The sequence below is a fragment of the Mustelus asterias genome, chromosome 4 (genome assembly GCF_964213995.1).
Source record: "Mustelus asterias chromosome 4, sMusAst1.hap1.1, whole genome shotgun sequence".
NCBI lineage: Eukaryota > Metazoa > Chordata > Chondrichthyes > Carcharhiniformes > Triakidae > Mustelus > Mustelus asterias.
In genome coordinates, this window is record NC_135804.1 from 1,174,764 (window position 1) to 1,190,799 (window position 16,036).

General features: G+C 44.5%; 1 protein-coding gene across 6 annotated transcripts in view; it reads left to right on the top strand.

Annotated features, from left to right (window-relative positions):
* The window catches only part of zc3h18 (zinc finger CCCH-type containing 18), a 201,761-nt gene extending 186,128 nt beyond the window's left edge, over nucleotides 1–15,633 (top strand). For all 6 annotated transcript variants that reach the window (XM_078210460.1, XM_078210461.1, XM_078210458.1 and 3 more), the window contains 2 exons: nucleotides 1,316–1,421; nucleotides 13,723–15,633. In XM_078210460.1, coding sequence (XP_078066586.1) covers nucleotides 1,316–1,421; nucleotides 13,723–13,948 — 332 coding nt within the window. In that variant the 3' untranslated portion in view covers nucleotides 13,949–15,633. The remainder of the gene's footprint in view (nucleotides 1–1,315; nucleotides 1,422–13,722) is intronic.
* The last annotated feature ends 403 nt before the right edge of the window (nucleotides 15,634–16,036 follow it).

Consider the following 16,036-nt stretch of genomic DNA (forward strand, 5'->3'; position numbering starts at 1 on the left):
TAAAGAGGTCTGGTTAGACCTCATTTTGAGCACACTGTTCTGTTCTGACAGTTGATACTGGGACAATTGTTAATTTTAAATCTGATAAATTTGTCAACCAAAGATACTAAATTAGTAACCTGATAAATACTAAACCTGATAGTAGATCTGCTGGGAATAGTGATCATAATGCAGTTGAATTCCAACAGTAATGCAATTTAAATGAAGTTTGAAAGCAACGTACTCTAATGGGAAACACACAAAGTTAAGTGCTTATGTATGAGGAGAATCAGAGAATCCGTACAGTGCAGAAGGAGGCCATTTGGCCCATTGAGTCTGCACTGACAACAATCCCACCCTGGCCCTATCCCATAACCCCTCTAACCTACGCATCCCAGGACACTAAGGGGCAATTTAGCATGGCCAATGCCTGACTCGCACATCTTTGGACTGTGGGAGGAAACCGGAGCACCCAGAGGAAACCCACGCAGATATGGGGAGAATGTACAGACCCAAGCCGGGAATCGAACCCTGGTCCCTGGCGCTGTGATGCAGCAGTGCTACCACTATGCCACCGTGCCGCCGGCTATGGTTGTTGGGTAAAAGACTAAAAAGTATGACAAATAAACACTGGAAAACATATAAAGAAGCAATTTAAAATATTCAACAAAATGCCTTTCGCTAAAAAAACAAAAACTCTGCAAGAAATACTCAGTGATGGCTTCAGGACATTTAGGATACTATTAAATTAAAAGAAGTTTATAATGCTTCAAAGAACAGTACTAAGCCTGAGGACTGGAAGTGTTTCAGAAGCCAGCAAAGAGCCACCAAAAAGTTGATTAAAAAAAGGAAAAAGGGATTTGAGAGTAAACTAGCCAGGAACAAAAAAACAACAAGATTCATATCATAGAATACCGATCGTTCAGAAGAGACCATTTGGCCCACCAAGTCTGCATCAAATCTCTGACAGAATATCTTACCCAAACCCTCTCCCCTGCCCTATCCCTGCAACCCCAAACCTTTACCATAGCTACTCCCCCTAACTACACATCTCTGGACTGTGGGAGGAAACCCATGCAGGCATGGGAGAATGTGCAAGCCTCCATACAGATAGTCACCCAAGGCTGGGAGCAGGCTCAAGAGGTCTTATGGTCTACTCCTGCTCCTATTTCTTATGTTCTTACATGCTGCTTAGGAGAGATAGCAGGGAAGAGGTTTTGATTTTAAGACATTGACATAGCCAGTGCTGGTGATCACTTAAACAGTATGTTTCTTGGTGTTAGTGTGTGATATTGTCCTGTGTGTTTTTCTCAAATCCATGGTTCTCTATTTTCAGGGCATCGTGAGCGGAAGGCGTTTGGAAGGCCACCATCACCAAAGGGTGATCGTCAGAGTAACCGAGCACCAGCAGTGATTCGAGCATCTCCTGCACAAGCAGAGAGGTAAATACCTGTACAAGTGGCACTAACTGTGGATTAACTTGAAAATAGCTTCACTGAATTTACTTTCTAAAACCTATAAGATGTAGGAGCACAAGTAGACTCTTCGGCCTATCGAGTCTGCTTCGCCGTTCATTGTGATCATGACTGATATGATATCATGATCTTCAACTCCCACTTTCCTGCCTTATCCCCATAACCCTCGATTCCCTTACTGATTAAAAACCTTTCTATCTCAGCCTTGAACATACTCAATGACCCAGCCTCTACAGTCCTCTGTGGTAAAGAATTCCACCCATTCACTCCCCTCTGAGAGAAGAAATTCCTCCGCATCTGTCTCAAATGGGTGACCCCTTACTCTGAGATTTTGCCATCTGATCCTAGACTTTCCCACAAGGGGAAACAACCTCTCAGCATCTGCAGGTATCGATGGGTGAAAGTGTTTCTGATTAGAGTGGGTGTAAAGTGTGATAGAACACTCAATAACAAGAAGAGCTCCATCTCCAGCCTGCATTTACTGATCTAATTGATCTTGAAAATCATAGAATCCCTACAGTGCAGAAGGAGGCCATTCAGCCCATCGAGTCTGCACCGACCTCAATCCTACCCAGGCCCTATTCCCGTAACTCCTCATATTTACCCTACTAATCCCCCTGACACTAGGGTTAATTTAGCTTGGCCAATCAACCTAACCCACACATCTTTGGACTGTGGGAGGAAACTGGAGCACCCGGAGGAAACCCACGCAGACCCGGGGAGAAAAGCAACTGATAGCGGTTCAGGACTGGCTTCGGGTCAGCTTATAGGTTACTGTGTGAAAAATGAGGTACTATATTGAAATACATAATACAGGGAAGTACCAGAGTGCTGCATTACACCTGAGTCTCTGAGCAGATGTGTGATTGTTAAAAGCCAATCATACTGGGGGTGAGTATAGCAGAGCAAATACTGGAACTGCAGTGAAATCTATGCTGTATGACACTTTGCAGATATTCATTCTGCAGGTTCTGAAGTTCCAACCATTGAAATATTTCTGTCTTTTTCACCCTTAGTTTGTGGTACTCAATGGGGTTAGTGAAAAAACAGAAAACACTGGAGACACTCAGATCAAGAAGCTTGCCTTGGATGTTTTCTCCACGGAAGTTGCCTGCTGAAATGAGCATCTGTAATGTTTCTGTTCAAAGGCTCGGTGCTCTGCAGACCAGCCTCTGCCAGTGCTACTGTAGAATTGACCTGTTATTGAGTGAGAGGGTAGGACAACTTGGTGCATCATAATTTCCTGTTTTTTCTTTCCTCTCTCTCCTCTCCAACACACATCCTCAATAAATTTATAAGCTGCTCTCGACTTTGACCGGTGGTTAGCAGTTTTCTAGCAGTTTTCATGCTGTGAAAAGCAGATAGGAAGTGTAATCGGTCCTGCTAATGTTGGGGAAATATAATTTCATGCACATTGCATTCTTTTTGGCAGCAGGAGCCAACACAACCAGTATAAAAAATCTGGGTGCAGTTTGAAACTCGACAGTACAGGAGGAGGCCATTCGGTCCATCGAGTCTGCGCTGACAACAATCCCACCCAGGCCCTACCCCGTAATCTACATATTTACCCCGCTAATCACTCTTACCTACGCATCCTGGGACACTAGGGGCAATTTAGCAGAGCCAATCCACCTAACCCACACATCTTTGGACTGTGGGAGGAAACCCCACGCAGACACGGGGAGAACGTGCAAACTCCACACAGACAGTCACCCAAGCTGGGAATCGAACCCGGGTCCCTGGAACTGTGAGGCAGCAGTGCTAACTACTGTGCCAGCGTGCCGCCCCATCTACTGAGTTCTTCAGTGGGTATCAAGAATAACTTGTTTTTAACATGAAACATCCCAAGGCATTTCACGGGTTTATAAAGCAAAATTGACACCGAGCCACATAAGGAGATATTAGGTCAAATGGCCAAAAAGCTTGTTCAAAGAGGTACGTTTTAAAGGATCATCTTAAAGGAAGAATGAGAGGGTTAGGAAGGGAATTCTGGAGCTTAGGGCACTGGCAACCCAAGGTGAAGATATTAAAATTGGGGATGCTAATGAGGCCAGAATTAGACATGTGTGTATATCTTGGAGGGTTGTAGGACTAGAGGAGATTATTTATGGAGAGAGGGAGGCCATGGAAGTATTTGGAAACATGGATGAAAATCAAGGTATTGCTTGACCTGGAACTCATGTAGGTGAGTGAGCACAGATGTAATGAATGAACAGCATTTGACATGAGTATGGCCATGGACAGCAGAGTTTTGAACAACATGAAGCTTACAGAGGATAGAATGAGGGAGAATGGCCTGGAGAGTATTGGAACAGTTGAGTCTGGAGGTATAGTTGAGGGTTTCAGCAGCAGATGAGTTGAAATGGGCTAAGTAAGGCAATGTTATAGAGGTGGAAAGAGGCAGTTTTAGTGCAGCTACGTATTCAGGAGCTCATCTAATGGCCAAACAAGACACCAAGGTTGGGAATAGTCTGATTCAGCCCCAGACATTTGCCAGGGAGAGAAATGGAATCTGTAGCTAGGATGAGGAGCAAATTTGGTAACAGGGACAAAAGCACTGGCTTCAGTCTTGTCACCTTTTTTGAAGACTACAGACATGTTGAGAAGATTGAAGAGGAATTATTCATCTTTGTTACGGTCACATAAGATGCCAGGTGTCCCTTGGTTAAGATCAGTTTTGGACTGTGGCAGGGGTGGAAACCTGATTGCAGAGATTAAAACATGAAGTTCCAGGAAAGTGGACATGAATTTGGGAGGTAACAAGATGTTAGAAACATAACTAGGAGCATGGGTAGGCCATTTGGCCCTTCAAGTCTGCTTCATAAGAAATAGGAGCAGGAGTAGGCCATCTGGCCCTTCGAGCCTGCCCCGCCATTCAACAAGATCATGGCTGATCTGAAGCGAATCAGTTCCACTTACCCGCCTGCTCCCCATAACCCCTAATTCCCTTATCGATCAGAAAACTATCTACCCGTGATTTAAACATATTCAACGAGGAAGCCTCCACCACTTCAATGGGCAGAGAATTCCAGAGATTCACTACCCTCTGAGAGAAGAAGTTCCCCCTCAACTCTGTTCTGAACCGGCCCCCCCTTATTTTGAGGCTGTGCCCTCTAGTTCTGGTTTCCCTTCTAAGTGGAAAGAATCTCTCCACCTCTACCCTATCCAGCCCCTTCATTATCTTATATGTCTCTATAAGATCACCCCTCATCCTTCTAAACTCCAACGAGTACAGACCCAATCTGTTTAATCTCTCCTCATAAGCTACACCCCTCATCTCCGGTATCAACCTGGTGAACCTTCTCTGCACTCCCTCCAAGGCCAATATATCCTTTCGCAAATAAGGGGACCAAAACTGCACACAGTACTCCAGTTGCGGCCTCACCAGTGCCCTGTACAGTTGCAGCAAGACCTCCCTGCTTTTATATTCTATCCCCCTCGCGATAAAGGCCAACATTCCATTCACCACCTTGATCACCTGCTGCACCTGCAGTCTGAGTTTTTGCGATTCGTGCACAAGGACCCCCAGGTCCTTCTGCACAGTCGCACGATGTAATTTTTCTCCATTTAAATAATATTCCAATTTACTATTATTTCTTCCAAAGTGGATAACCTCACATTTGCTAATGTTATATTCCATCTGCCAGATCCTCGCCCACTCGCTCAGCCTATCCAAATCTCTCTGCGGACTTTCCGCGTCCTCCAAGCAATTCGCTTTCCCACTCACCTTCGTGTCATCAGCAAACTTGAATACCCTAGATTCAGTCCCCTCCTCCAGATCATCTATGTAAATGGTAAACAATTGAGGCCCCAGCACCGATCCCTGCGGCACGCCACTGGTCACCAACTGCCAACCAGAAAAGCACCCATTTATCCCAACTCTCTGCTTCCTGTTAGATAGCCAATCCCCAATCCACGCCAACACCTTACCCCTAACTCCGTGTACCACAATCTTCTGCAGCAACCTTTTGTGAGGCACCTTATCGAACGCCTTCTGGAAATCTAAAAACACCACATCCACCGGTTCCCCTCTGTCAACCGCACTAGTGACGTCTTCATAAAAGTCCAGTAGATTCGTCAAACACGACTTTCCCTTCATGAATCCATGCTGCGTCTGCTTGATCGAACCATTCTTATTCAGGTGCTCTGTTATTTCCTCTTTAATAATGGACTCTAGCATCTTCCCAACTACGGACGTTAAGCTAACCGGCCTGTAGTTACCCGCCTTTTGTCTACTTCCTTTTTTAAACAGCGGCATAACAGTAGCTGTTTTCCAGTCAGCCGGCACTACCCCAGAGTCCAGCGAATTTTGATAAATTACTACTAACGCATCTGCTATTACCTCAGCCATTTCTTTCAGTACCCTGGGATGCATTCCATCCGGGCCCGGGGACTTGTCTACCTTCAGTCCTATTAGTCTACCAAGCACCACCTCCTTAGTAACAGTAATTGTATTAAGGACCTCCCCTCCCACCAACTCTCGATCTCTAATATTCGGCAAACTATTTGTGTCTTCCACCGTGAAGACCGACACAAAGAACTTATTTAAAGTCTCAGCCATTTGCTCGTTTTCCACTATTAAATCCCCCCTCTCATCTTCCAAGGGTCCAACATTCACTCTAGCCACTCTATTCCTTTTTATATACTTGTAAAAACTTTTACTATCATTTTTTATATTTTGAGCTAGTTTAGTTTCATAATCTATCTTTCCTTTCTTAATCGCTTTCATCATGGCTGATCCTCAGTCTCAATGCCTTATTCCTACTTTCTCTCCATATCACTTGATACTATTAAAATCTAAAAAATTATCTATCTCTTTCTTGAATAAAGTCCAACAGGTTTATTTGGTAGCAAACGCCACTAGCTTTCGGAGCGCTGCTCCTTCGTCAGGTGAGTCGGAGTTCTGTTCACAAACAGGGCATATAAAGACACAAACTCAATTTACAGAATAATGGTTGGAATGCGAGTCTTTACAGCTAATCAAGTCTTAAAGGAACAGACAATGTGAGTGGAGAGAGCATTAAGCACAGGTTAAAGAGATGTGTAGTGTCTCCAGACAGGACAGTTAGTGAGATTTTGCAAGCCCAGGCAAGTCGTGGGGGTTACAGATAGTGTGACATGAACCCAAGATCCTGGTTGAGGCCGTCCTCATGTGTGCAGAACTTGGCTATCAGTCTCTGCTCAGCGACTCTGCGCTGTCGTGTGTTGTGAAGGCCACCTTGGAGAACGCTTACCCGAAGATCAGAGGCCGAAGGCCCATGACCGCTCAGATGAGGAGGATCGCAACAGACACCTCCAGACGCTGAACGATGCCCTCATAAGAACAGGATGTGGCGCTCAACTCATCGATCGACAGTTCCAATGCGCCACAGCGAAAAACCGCACCAATCTCCTCAGAGTACAAACACGGGATACGGTGGACAGTACTTCCCCGGAGCGGAGAAGCTACGACATCTCCTCCGGAGCCTTCAACATGTCATTGATGAAGATGAACATCTCGCCAAGGCCATCCCCACACCCCCACTTCTTGCCTTCAAACAACCGCACAACCTCAAACAGACCATTGTCCGCAGCAAACTACCCAACCTTCAGGAGAACAGTGACCACGACACCACACAACCCTGCCACAGCAACCTCTGCAAGACGTGCCGGATCATCGACACGGATGCCATCATCTCACGTGAGAACACCATTCACCAGGTACACGGTACCTACTCTTGCAACTCGGCCAACGTTGTCTACCTGATATGCTGCAGGAAAGGATGTCCCGAGGCGTGGTACATTGGGGAAACCATGCAGACGCTACGACAACGGATGAATGAACACCGCTCGACAATCACCAGGCAAGACTGTTCTCTTCCTGTCGGGGAACACTTCAGCGGTCACGGGCATTCGGCCTCTGATCTTTGGGTAAGCGTTCTCCAAGGCGGCCTTCACGACACACAACAGCACAGAGTTGCTGAGCAGAGACTGATAGCCAAGTTCTGCACACATGAGGACGGCCTAAACCGGGATGTTGGGTTCATGTCACACTATCTGTAACCCCCACGACTTGCCTGGACTTGCAAAATCTCACTAACTATCCTGTCTGGAGACGATACACATCTCTTTAACCTGTGCTTAATGCTCTCTCCACTCACATTGTCTGTACCTTTAAGACTTGATTAGCTGTAAAGACTCGCATTCCAATCATTATTCTGTAAATTGAGTTTGTGTCTCTATATGCCCTGTTTGCTGTTTGTGAACAGAACTCCCACTCACCTGATGAAGGAGCAGCGCTCCGAAAGCTAGTGGTATTTGCTACCAAATAAACCTGATGGACTTTAACCTGGTGTTGTGAGACTTCTTACTGTGTGTACCCCAGCCCAACGCCGGCATCTCCACACCTAGATTCTCCAACCAGGGAAAACATGCTCCCTGCATCTCGCCTGTCTAGCTCTGTTAGAATTTTATACGTTTCAATCAGATCACCTTTCATCCTTCTAAACTTTCATAATACAGGCCCAGTTGAATAAATCTCTCCTCATAGGACAGTCCCACCAACCCCGGTATCAATCAAGTGACCCTCCACTGCATTCCCTCTGTGGCAAATATGTCCTTCATTAGGTAGGGAAACCAAAGGTCCACGCAGTGCTCTGGGTATAGTCTCGCCAAGGTTCTATGTAACCGCAGTAAGACATCTCGACTTTTGAACTCAAATCCTCTTGTGGCACAGTGGTTAGCACTGTTGCCTCAAAGCGCCAGGAACCAGGTTCAATTACCGGCTTGGATCACTGTCTGTGTGGAGTTTGCACGCTCTCCCCGTGTCTGCATGGGTTCCCTCTTGGTGCTCTGGTTTCCTCCCACAGTCTGAAAACGTGTTGGTTAGGTGCATTGGCCATGCTAAATTCTCCCTCAGTGTACCCGAACAGGCCCTGGAGTGTGGCAACTTAGGGGATTTTCACAGCAACTTAATTGCAGTCTTAATGTAAACCTACTTGCGACTAATAAATAAACTTTCACTTTGAAAGCCAGCATACCCTTTACTTTCCTAATTGTTTACTGCACAAGCCTCCACATTCACTGACTGGTATATGTGGACCCACCCTGATACCTTTGTACATCCACACTTCCAAATATATCACTATTTAAATAATACTCTTCCTTTCTATTTTAGTGTATAACTTCACATATATTATGTTGCATCTGCCATGTGTTTGTCCACTCACAACTCGCCTAAATTACCTTGAAGCCTCCTTGCATCCTCACAACACTCAATTTGATTTGATTTATTATTGTCACATGTATTATCATCCATGAAAAGTATTGTTTCTTGTGTGCTATACAGACAAAACATACTGTTCATAGAGAAGGAAAGGAGTGCAGAATATAGTGTTACAGTCATAGCTAGGGTGTAGAGAAAGATCAACTTCATGCAAGGTAAGTCCATTCAAAAGTCTGACAACAGCAGGGAAGAAGCTGTTCTTGAGTCAGTTGGTACGTGACCTCAGACTTTTGTATCTTTTTCCCAAAGGAAGAAGGTGGAAGAGAGAATGTCGGGCATGCGTGGGGTCCTTCACTACCTTTTGTAGATCCTTGCAGTCTTGGGCAGAGTAGGAGCTATACCAAGCTGTGATACAACCAGAAAGAATGCTTTTTATGATGCATCTATAAAAGGTGGTGAGAGTTGTAGCGGACATGCCAAATTTCCTTAGTCTGAGAAAGTAGAGGCGTTGGTGAGCTTTCTTATAGTGTCTGCATGGGGGGGACCAGGACTGGTTGTTGGTGATCTGGACACCTAAAAACTTGAAACTCTCGACCTTTTCTACTTCGTCCCCATTGATGTAGACAGGGGCATGTTCTTCTTTACGCTATTCTGCCCAGTTTTGTGTTATCAGAAGAATTGGAATAGTTCCATTTGGTTCCCTCATCCAGGTCATTTATATGTATAAGTATAATCCTACAGTGCAGGAGGCAGCCATTTGGCCCATCGAGTCTGCACCGACCACAATCCCATCCAGGCCCTATCCCCATGTATTTACCTGTGCTAGTCTCCCCTGACACTAGGGAGCAATTTAGCATGGCCAATCCACCTAACCCGCACATCTTTGGACTGTGGGAGGAAACCGGAGCACCCGGAGGAAACCCACACGGACATGGGGAGAACGTGCAAACTCCACACAGACAGTGACCCAAGCCAGGAATCGAATGCAGATCCCGGGTGCTGTGAGGCAGCAGTGCTAACCACTGTGCCATTGTGAACAGCTGGGCCCAAGCACTGATCCCTGTCTTACCCCACTGGTCGCTACCTCCCACTCAGAAAAAGACCCATTTTTTCCCACACTGTTTCTGCTGCCAATTCCCGATCCAGGCCAGTACATTGCTCCCTATCCCATGTGCTTTGCCCACTAACCTCTTTTGAAGGACCGAACAAAAAGCCATCAGGAAATCCAAATACACCACATCCACTAGTTCTTCCTTCTATATTCCACTAGTTACATCCTCAAAAACTCTAGTAGTTTTGTTAAGTATGATTTGCCTTTCATAGAATCCCTACAGTGTTTCATGAACCTATACTGGCTTTGTCCAGTCCCATTAGCGCTTTCCAAACACTTATCACGCCTTTTATAATAGATTCTAGCATTTTCTCCGTGACTGATGTCAGATTCGTTGCTCTGTAATTCTCCTTTTTCTCTCCCCCTCTTTTTCATTAGTGGGGTTACATTTCCCACCCTCCAATCTGTAGAAACTGCTTCAGAGTCTATAGAATTTTGGAAAATGACCACCAATGTATCCAATACGTCCAGGGCTGCTGCTTTTCCTGCCCTGGAGTGTAGATTATCAGGCCCTGGTGATTGTTCAGCCTTTAACTTCTTTAATTTCCCCAGCACCGTTATTACTGATTTCCTTCAATTCCACCCCCTCACTACGCCCTGGTTCCCTCATATTTCTGGGGAGTTATTTGTGCTCTGTTTTGTGAATACCAAACCAAAGAATGTGTTCAATTCTTCTGCCATGTCCTTGTTCCCATTATAATTTCTGACTGTTTGTCTTTACTAATCTTCTTCTCTTCACACATGTATATAAATTTTTACGTCCTGTTTTGCAATTTTACTTCCGTGCTATATTTTCTCCCTCTTGATCAAATTTTTTGTCCTCGTTTGCTGAATTCTAAAATGCTCCCAATCCTCAGGCTTGCTGCTTTTCCTGTCAATTTTACATGTCTCCTCTTGGATTTAATATTATCCCTAATTTTGTTTGTAAGCCATGGTTAAACCATCTTTTCTCTCATTTTTGTGCCAGACAGGAATGAATAATTGTTGTCATTCATGCACATGTTCTTTAAATATGAGCCACCGTCAACCCCTTTAATGATGTTCCCCAATCTATCTTTATCAATTCATGCCTCACACCCTCATAGTTCCTTTTGTTTAAGATTCAGGACCCTAGTTTTGGATTTGACTACTTCATTCTCCATCTTAATGAAGAATATTATCATATTATGGTCCCTCTTTCCCCCAGCAACCCCACACAGGAAGATTGTTAATTAATTATTTCTCATAGCACGGGAGCCAGTCTAATATTGCCTGTTCTCTGGTTGGTTCCTCAATGTATTGATCTGAAAAGCCATCACTTACACTCCCCAGGAACAACTACACGATACCATTGCTAGTTTTATTTGTCCAATCTATATGTAAATTATTCCTATTGTATGCATCTCTGACTACTTGTTTAATACTTATCCTTGCATCTCCATTACTGTTTGGGTTCTATAGACTACCCCCAACAACCTTTTCTGCCTTTTGCTGTTTCTTATCTCAACCCATACAGATTCCACATCATAATTTTCGGAGTCAATATCCTTCCTCACTATTGCATTGATTTCCTCCTCTATTAACAATGCTACCCCACCTCCTTTCCCTTTTTGTCTGTGCTTCCTAAATGATGAATACCCCTGGATGTTCAGTTCCTACTCGTGGTAACTCTGCAACCATGTCTCTGTAATTACAACTATCTCATAACCGTTTAGATCTATTTGCGTTGTTAATTACCTTTATGCAAGTGCTCCGCGCATTAAGGCACAGTCTTTTTAACCTTGTTAGTCATCTTAGCTTTATTTTGTATGATGGCCCCTTTTGTTTTTTGCCCTTGCTTTTTCTGCTTCCCCTTTTGTTCCTCACATTTCTATTTTTGTTACTATCCTTGTTTCTCCCTCCTCTGTTTCCCTGCTCAGGATCCCAACCCCCCAAAGACATTGCGTCTGGTCCTACCCAGATGCAACCTGTCCCACTTGTACCAGTCGCACCTTCCCTGGAACTGATCCCAATGTCCCAGGAATCTTAATTTCTCCCTCCTACACTATTTCTCCAGCCAAGTATTCCTCTGATATATCAAGATATTTTTACTCTCGTTAGCATGTGGCACTGGTAGTAATCCTGAGATTACTACCTTTGAGGTCCTACCTTTTAATTTACATCCCTATATTCTGCTTGTAGGACTTCATCCCTTATTTTCATCTATGTTGTTGGTGCCAATATATACCACAATCATTGGCTGTTCACCCTCCCCCTTCAGAATGCCCTGCAGCTGCTCCAAGACATCCATGACCCTGACACCAGGGAAGCAACATACCGTCCTGGAGAGTCTTTTGCGGCCACAGAAGTGCCTGTCTGTTCCCCAACTATTGAATCCCCTATTATTATAGCTCTGCCATTCTTCTTCTTCCCCTGCAGCAGAGGCACCCATGGTGTCATGGACCTGGCTTCCTCTGCTATCCCCTGAGAAGTCATCCTCCCAGTAGTATCTAAAACAGTTTATCTGTTAGAGGGGGATGGCCACAGGGCCTCCTGCATCACTTGCCTTCCTCTACTCTGCCTGGTGTTTGCCCATCCCTTTCTGCCCCTTCAATCTTTACCTGTGGTGTGACCATCTCACTGAATGATGGCAATCTCAGCATCACGGATATTCCCCAATGAGTCCACCTACCTCCAGCTCTGAAATGCATTTAGCGCGTAGCTGCAGTTGGAGGCATTCCCTGCATGTGTTCACCAGCAACGCTGGTAGTTTCCGTGACTTCCCACATATCACAGGAGGAGCACATCGCAGGTGTGAGCTCTGCTGCCATGACGTCCCTTCAGATTAAATTTGATAGTCACTCCCCTTAAAAAATACTAATTGTGCAAAGGGCCTTATTTCACTCTGAACACTCCTGCTGTAATGCAGGACCTTGCCTGGAGATCTTACTTTAAGTCTTAATGTTACGTCCCTTATGCTACTTTTATTATCTTATTCTTTTGGCCCTAACCTTCTCAGATCCAAGCACAGCTACTTGTCAAAAGAATACACACTTTTCTAATTTACAGCAATTTGTAGACAATCCCTAACAACGGATTCTTACCAACCAATAAACTTACAGTTCACCTATGATGTCACTTTCTTTTCAACAAGAACTGACTGTAGGACACTCTTCCCAATCTGCTTCACTGTGAGGCTGACTGCAGCACACACTTCCCAGATCCAAGGACTTTGGAGAGGAAAGGGCAATTGGATATGGGGTGGCAATTTGCAAGACTTTGAGAGGGGTAAAGATTCTAGATTTAAATTAGTATCAGTACCAGAAGAGAGAATACTGTTAACAACGTCGGCTAGCATGGAGACCAGGAATGGAAGGTTTTTACCCTGTAGTTAGTGAGTAGGGTTGGGGAAGCAGGAGATGGGTCCAGAGTAATTGACAAGATGAACTTGGAGAGGGCATGAGGGGAAGTAGGAGAGAAACTTGACAAGAGATGGGGGGTTTGGTGGGTGGGTGGAAGGGCAAAGGCAGCTGATGGTCTCAGCCTTGGTGACAAAGTCCAGGAACTCATTGTTCTTATTGTTGGCGGTGATGGTGAACGAGACAAGGCAAGGATTTAGGAAGATTATTTAGAGCAGAGAAAAGCACCCCTAGTCTGTCTTTGCATTCTGGAATGGTCCTGGAATAGTGAGCAGGTTTTAATTTCAATAGTCAAGTGGTTGTAGAATTGGACAAGCAAGCTGGGGACACAGGTCCAAGGTCCCATAATGGCAAATTCAATAAATGTGCTTATTTTTGACCTAACTCAGGAACAACCATGAAAGATTGCCATAATCTGGTTTACTGGTGTCCTTCAGAAGCTAGAGCTGTTATCCTCTGGCCTACATATGTCCCCAGATCCTTGTTCAGTAGTTGACTCTTGTCCTTGGGGGAGCTAAGGGTGGCAAGAAGTTTGGCTGTCTGATTTTAATCTTTTTATTTCCCTCCCCTCTTTAGAAAACGGCCACCTTCACCCCAGTCAAAGGTCTCGAGCAAAGTGACCAGCGTGTCTTCAAGCTCCAGCAAGTCTCATGACACAGCAGCCTCTGCCACCACTGCATCCTCTGCAAAGTCAAGCAAATCCAGCACGTTATCGCGCAGGGAGGAGCTACTGAAACAGTTGAAAGCTGTAGAGGATGCCATTGCCCGCAAGCGAGCAAAGATCCCTGGCAAAGTCCAGTAGCTGTGAACCAATCGACGTGGGACCGCAGTTTGTTGATTAGAAACAGCTGTCAGTATTTCCAGTGATTAAATCCGTGATTCTTTCAGGAAGTAGCCATGTTGGGGCTCCTTGGGTACCTCACTGCCATTCTCTCAACCTCCTGACATCCCAGTGGGTGACAGCTGCAGTTTAACTCCAAATCTGTCATCATGGAGAGATGGCTGCAGACTGCGTATTTAACACAGACTGACGCTGCAGTGGCAATCGGTTCAAACCGTACAGTCAAGACTGGACCTGAACACGTGAAATCTCACCCTAGAGAAGCCACACCTTTTACACTGCTTTAGAAGTTCTTAGTGTGTGTGTTGTCTGAAGGAATTCCCCAAATATTCATAATGTGTTACCAGAGAGCAGGTGAATGTGCTGTCAAACACTGCTTTCTCTTCCCCCTCCGTTTTTTGGGCAAACTTGTTCTTCTGGCTTCCCAAATAAATATTCATTCTTTTATTTTACACTTTTCAGATTTTTAATCTCATGCACACACCTTCTGGTTGTGTTGGATGTGTAGGTTGAAGACTGAGAACTCTGAAAAGATCATTCTGTTGACACACACAGCTGAGGTATTGCGGTAAAGCAGGTTTTTTTATACGCAGATAACATCTGCTGAAGCTGGGTGGACAGAGTAAATGCATTGAATGGGCAGATAAATGTTCAGGATTGACTTTTTTTACATGACTTTAATAAAGGATTTACTAGTTGTAAAGATTCAGAACAGTTTTGATTAGTAACCTAGCCTTAAAGTAATGGAAGTGAGTTTTCGTCAACACTTCCATTTTGAGACCCACTTCACAGGTCAATCAGGTTCCTCACTGTTCCTGCGTTTCACTTGTTGCATTTTGAAGGATATGGGAAAATGCAAAGTTGTCTGGGCCTGCACTTGACTGATTTCAACTACATCCCCTCGGGCATGTTTCACATTAACATTGAGACTTTCTACAAACTGTCTCTAACTGCCCTGCCCCAAGCCCCTGACTCTTCCCTGTGACCTCTGTGGCATCAGTTCAAAACTGATGCAGTTGAAACACTTCAGGCTGTTGTTATGCAGTAACTATCAACTCCTGTCCATCTCACAGCTGAAACTAAAAGCACCTGCCTGGTAAGGCTGCCTGATCCCTAGCCCGAGGGGTACAGTACACATCTCTCTCATCATCATCTATTCAGTGTGTTTACAAACCTCACTTCCTGTCGATGTTTATTGCTGATTATTATAAATGGTTCCAGGAAACTGTAATTAAATGTAATTAACAGATGCTGAATTAATCCAACACAGACTGAGGCCTTTTCTCAGTTTTCAAACTACACATCACCCTTTCCTTTTAAATCTGGAAAAATATTAGTGTAAATTTCTAGTAATATTTTAAGGAATGATAGTTGTACAAAACTGTAGAAAATAATTTTGAATCATAGCGTCCTTGGAATGGATTACGTGGCTGGGAACTTGCTAATTTTGGAGTCGGGTTGCTCTTGGAGTCACCTGAGGAGCAAAAAAAAAGATTTGAAGCCAAGTTTTAAGAGCTTTTTAAGCCAAAGCAGTTGGGATGCGTCTGGTAACCAAGCTGTCAACTACTCCTTTGTATGAGGAGTAACTTCAAGCATCATGTGTCTGAGCTCAAATCTTCAGCTTTCAGTTAAAGCCATCTGCTGTTGTTTTGTTTCATTTTTTTATTTGTGTAAAAAATGTTGTCAGAATCTCATCATTAGCGGCCAGGCGCTGATAGGCTGAGGTATCTTCCCAAACACTAAGACCAACCAGCGTGATAGAAACGGACAGTTGTGGCACAGGTTTCCCTCCTGTGGTCACACTTTAGTGAGTAGTTGGGAGTTGTACCCCAATCTAATGTTACTGTCTCAAGATGAGTCTGTGTGGTTGCTGTGTCAAAGTAATGGGAATTGAACCCAGTTGCAGAACTGAAGTGTCTGGTGCAAACTGCTGAAGACACTGTTGCTACTCCACTTGTCCTTTCAAACTGTGTACGTTTACAATACAATTCTGCATTTTTCTTATTTGTTTGTGTGTAGGACTTTACATCTCATCGCATGAAGACGTTT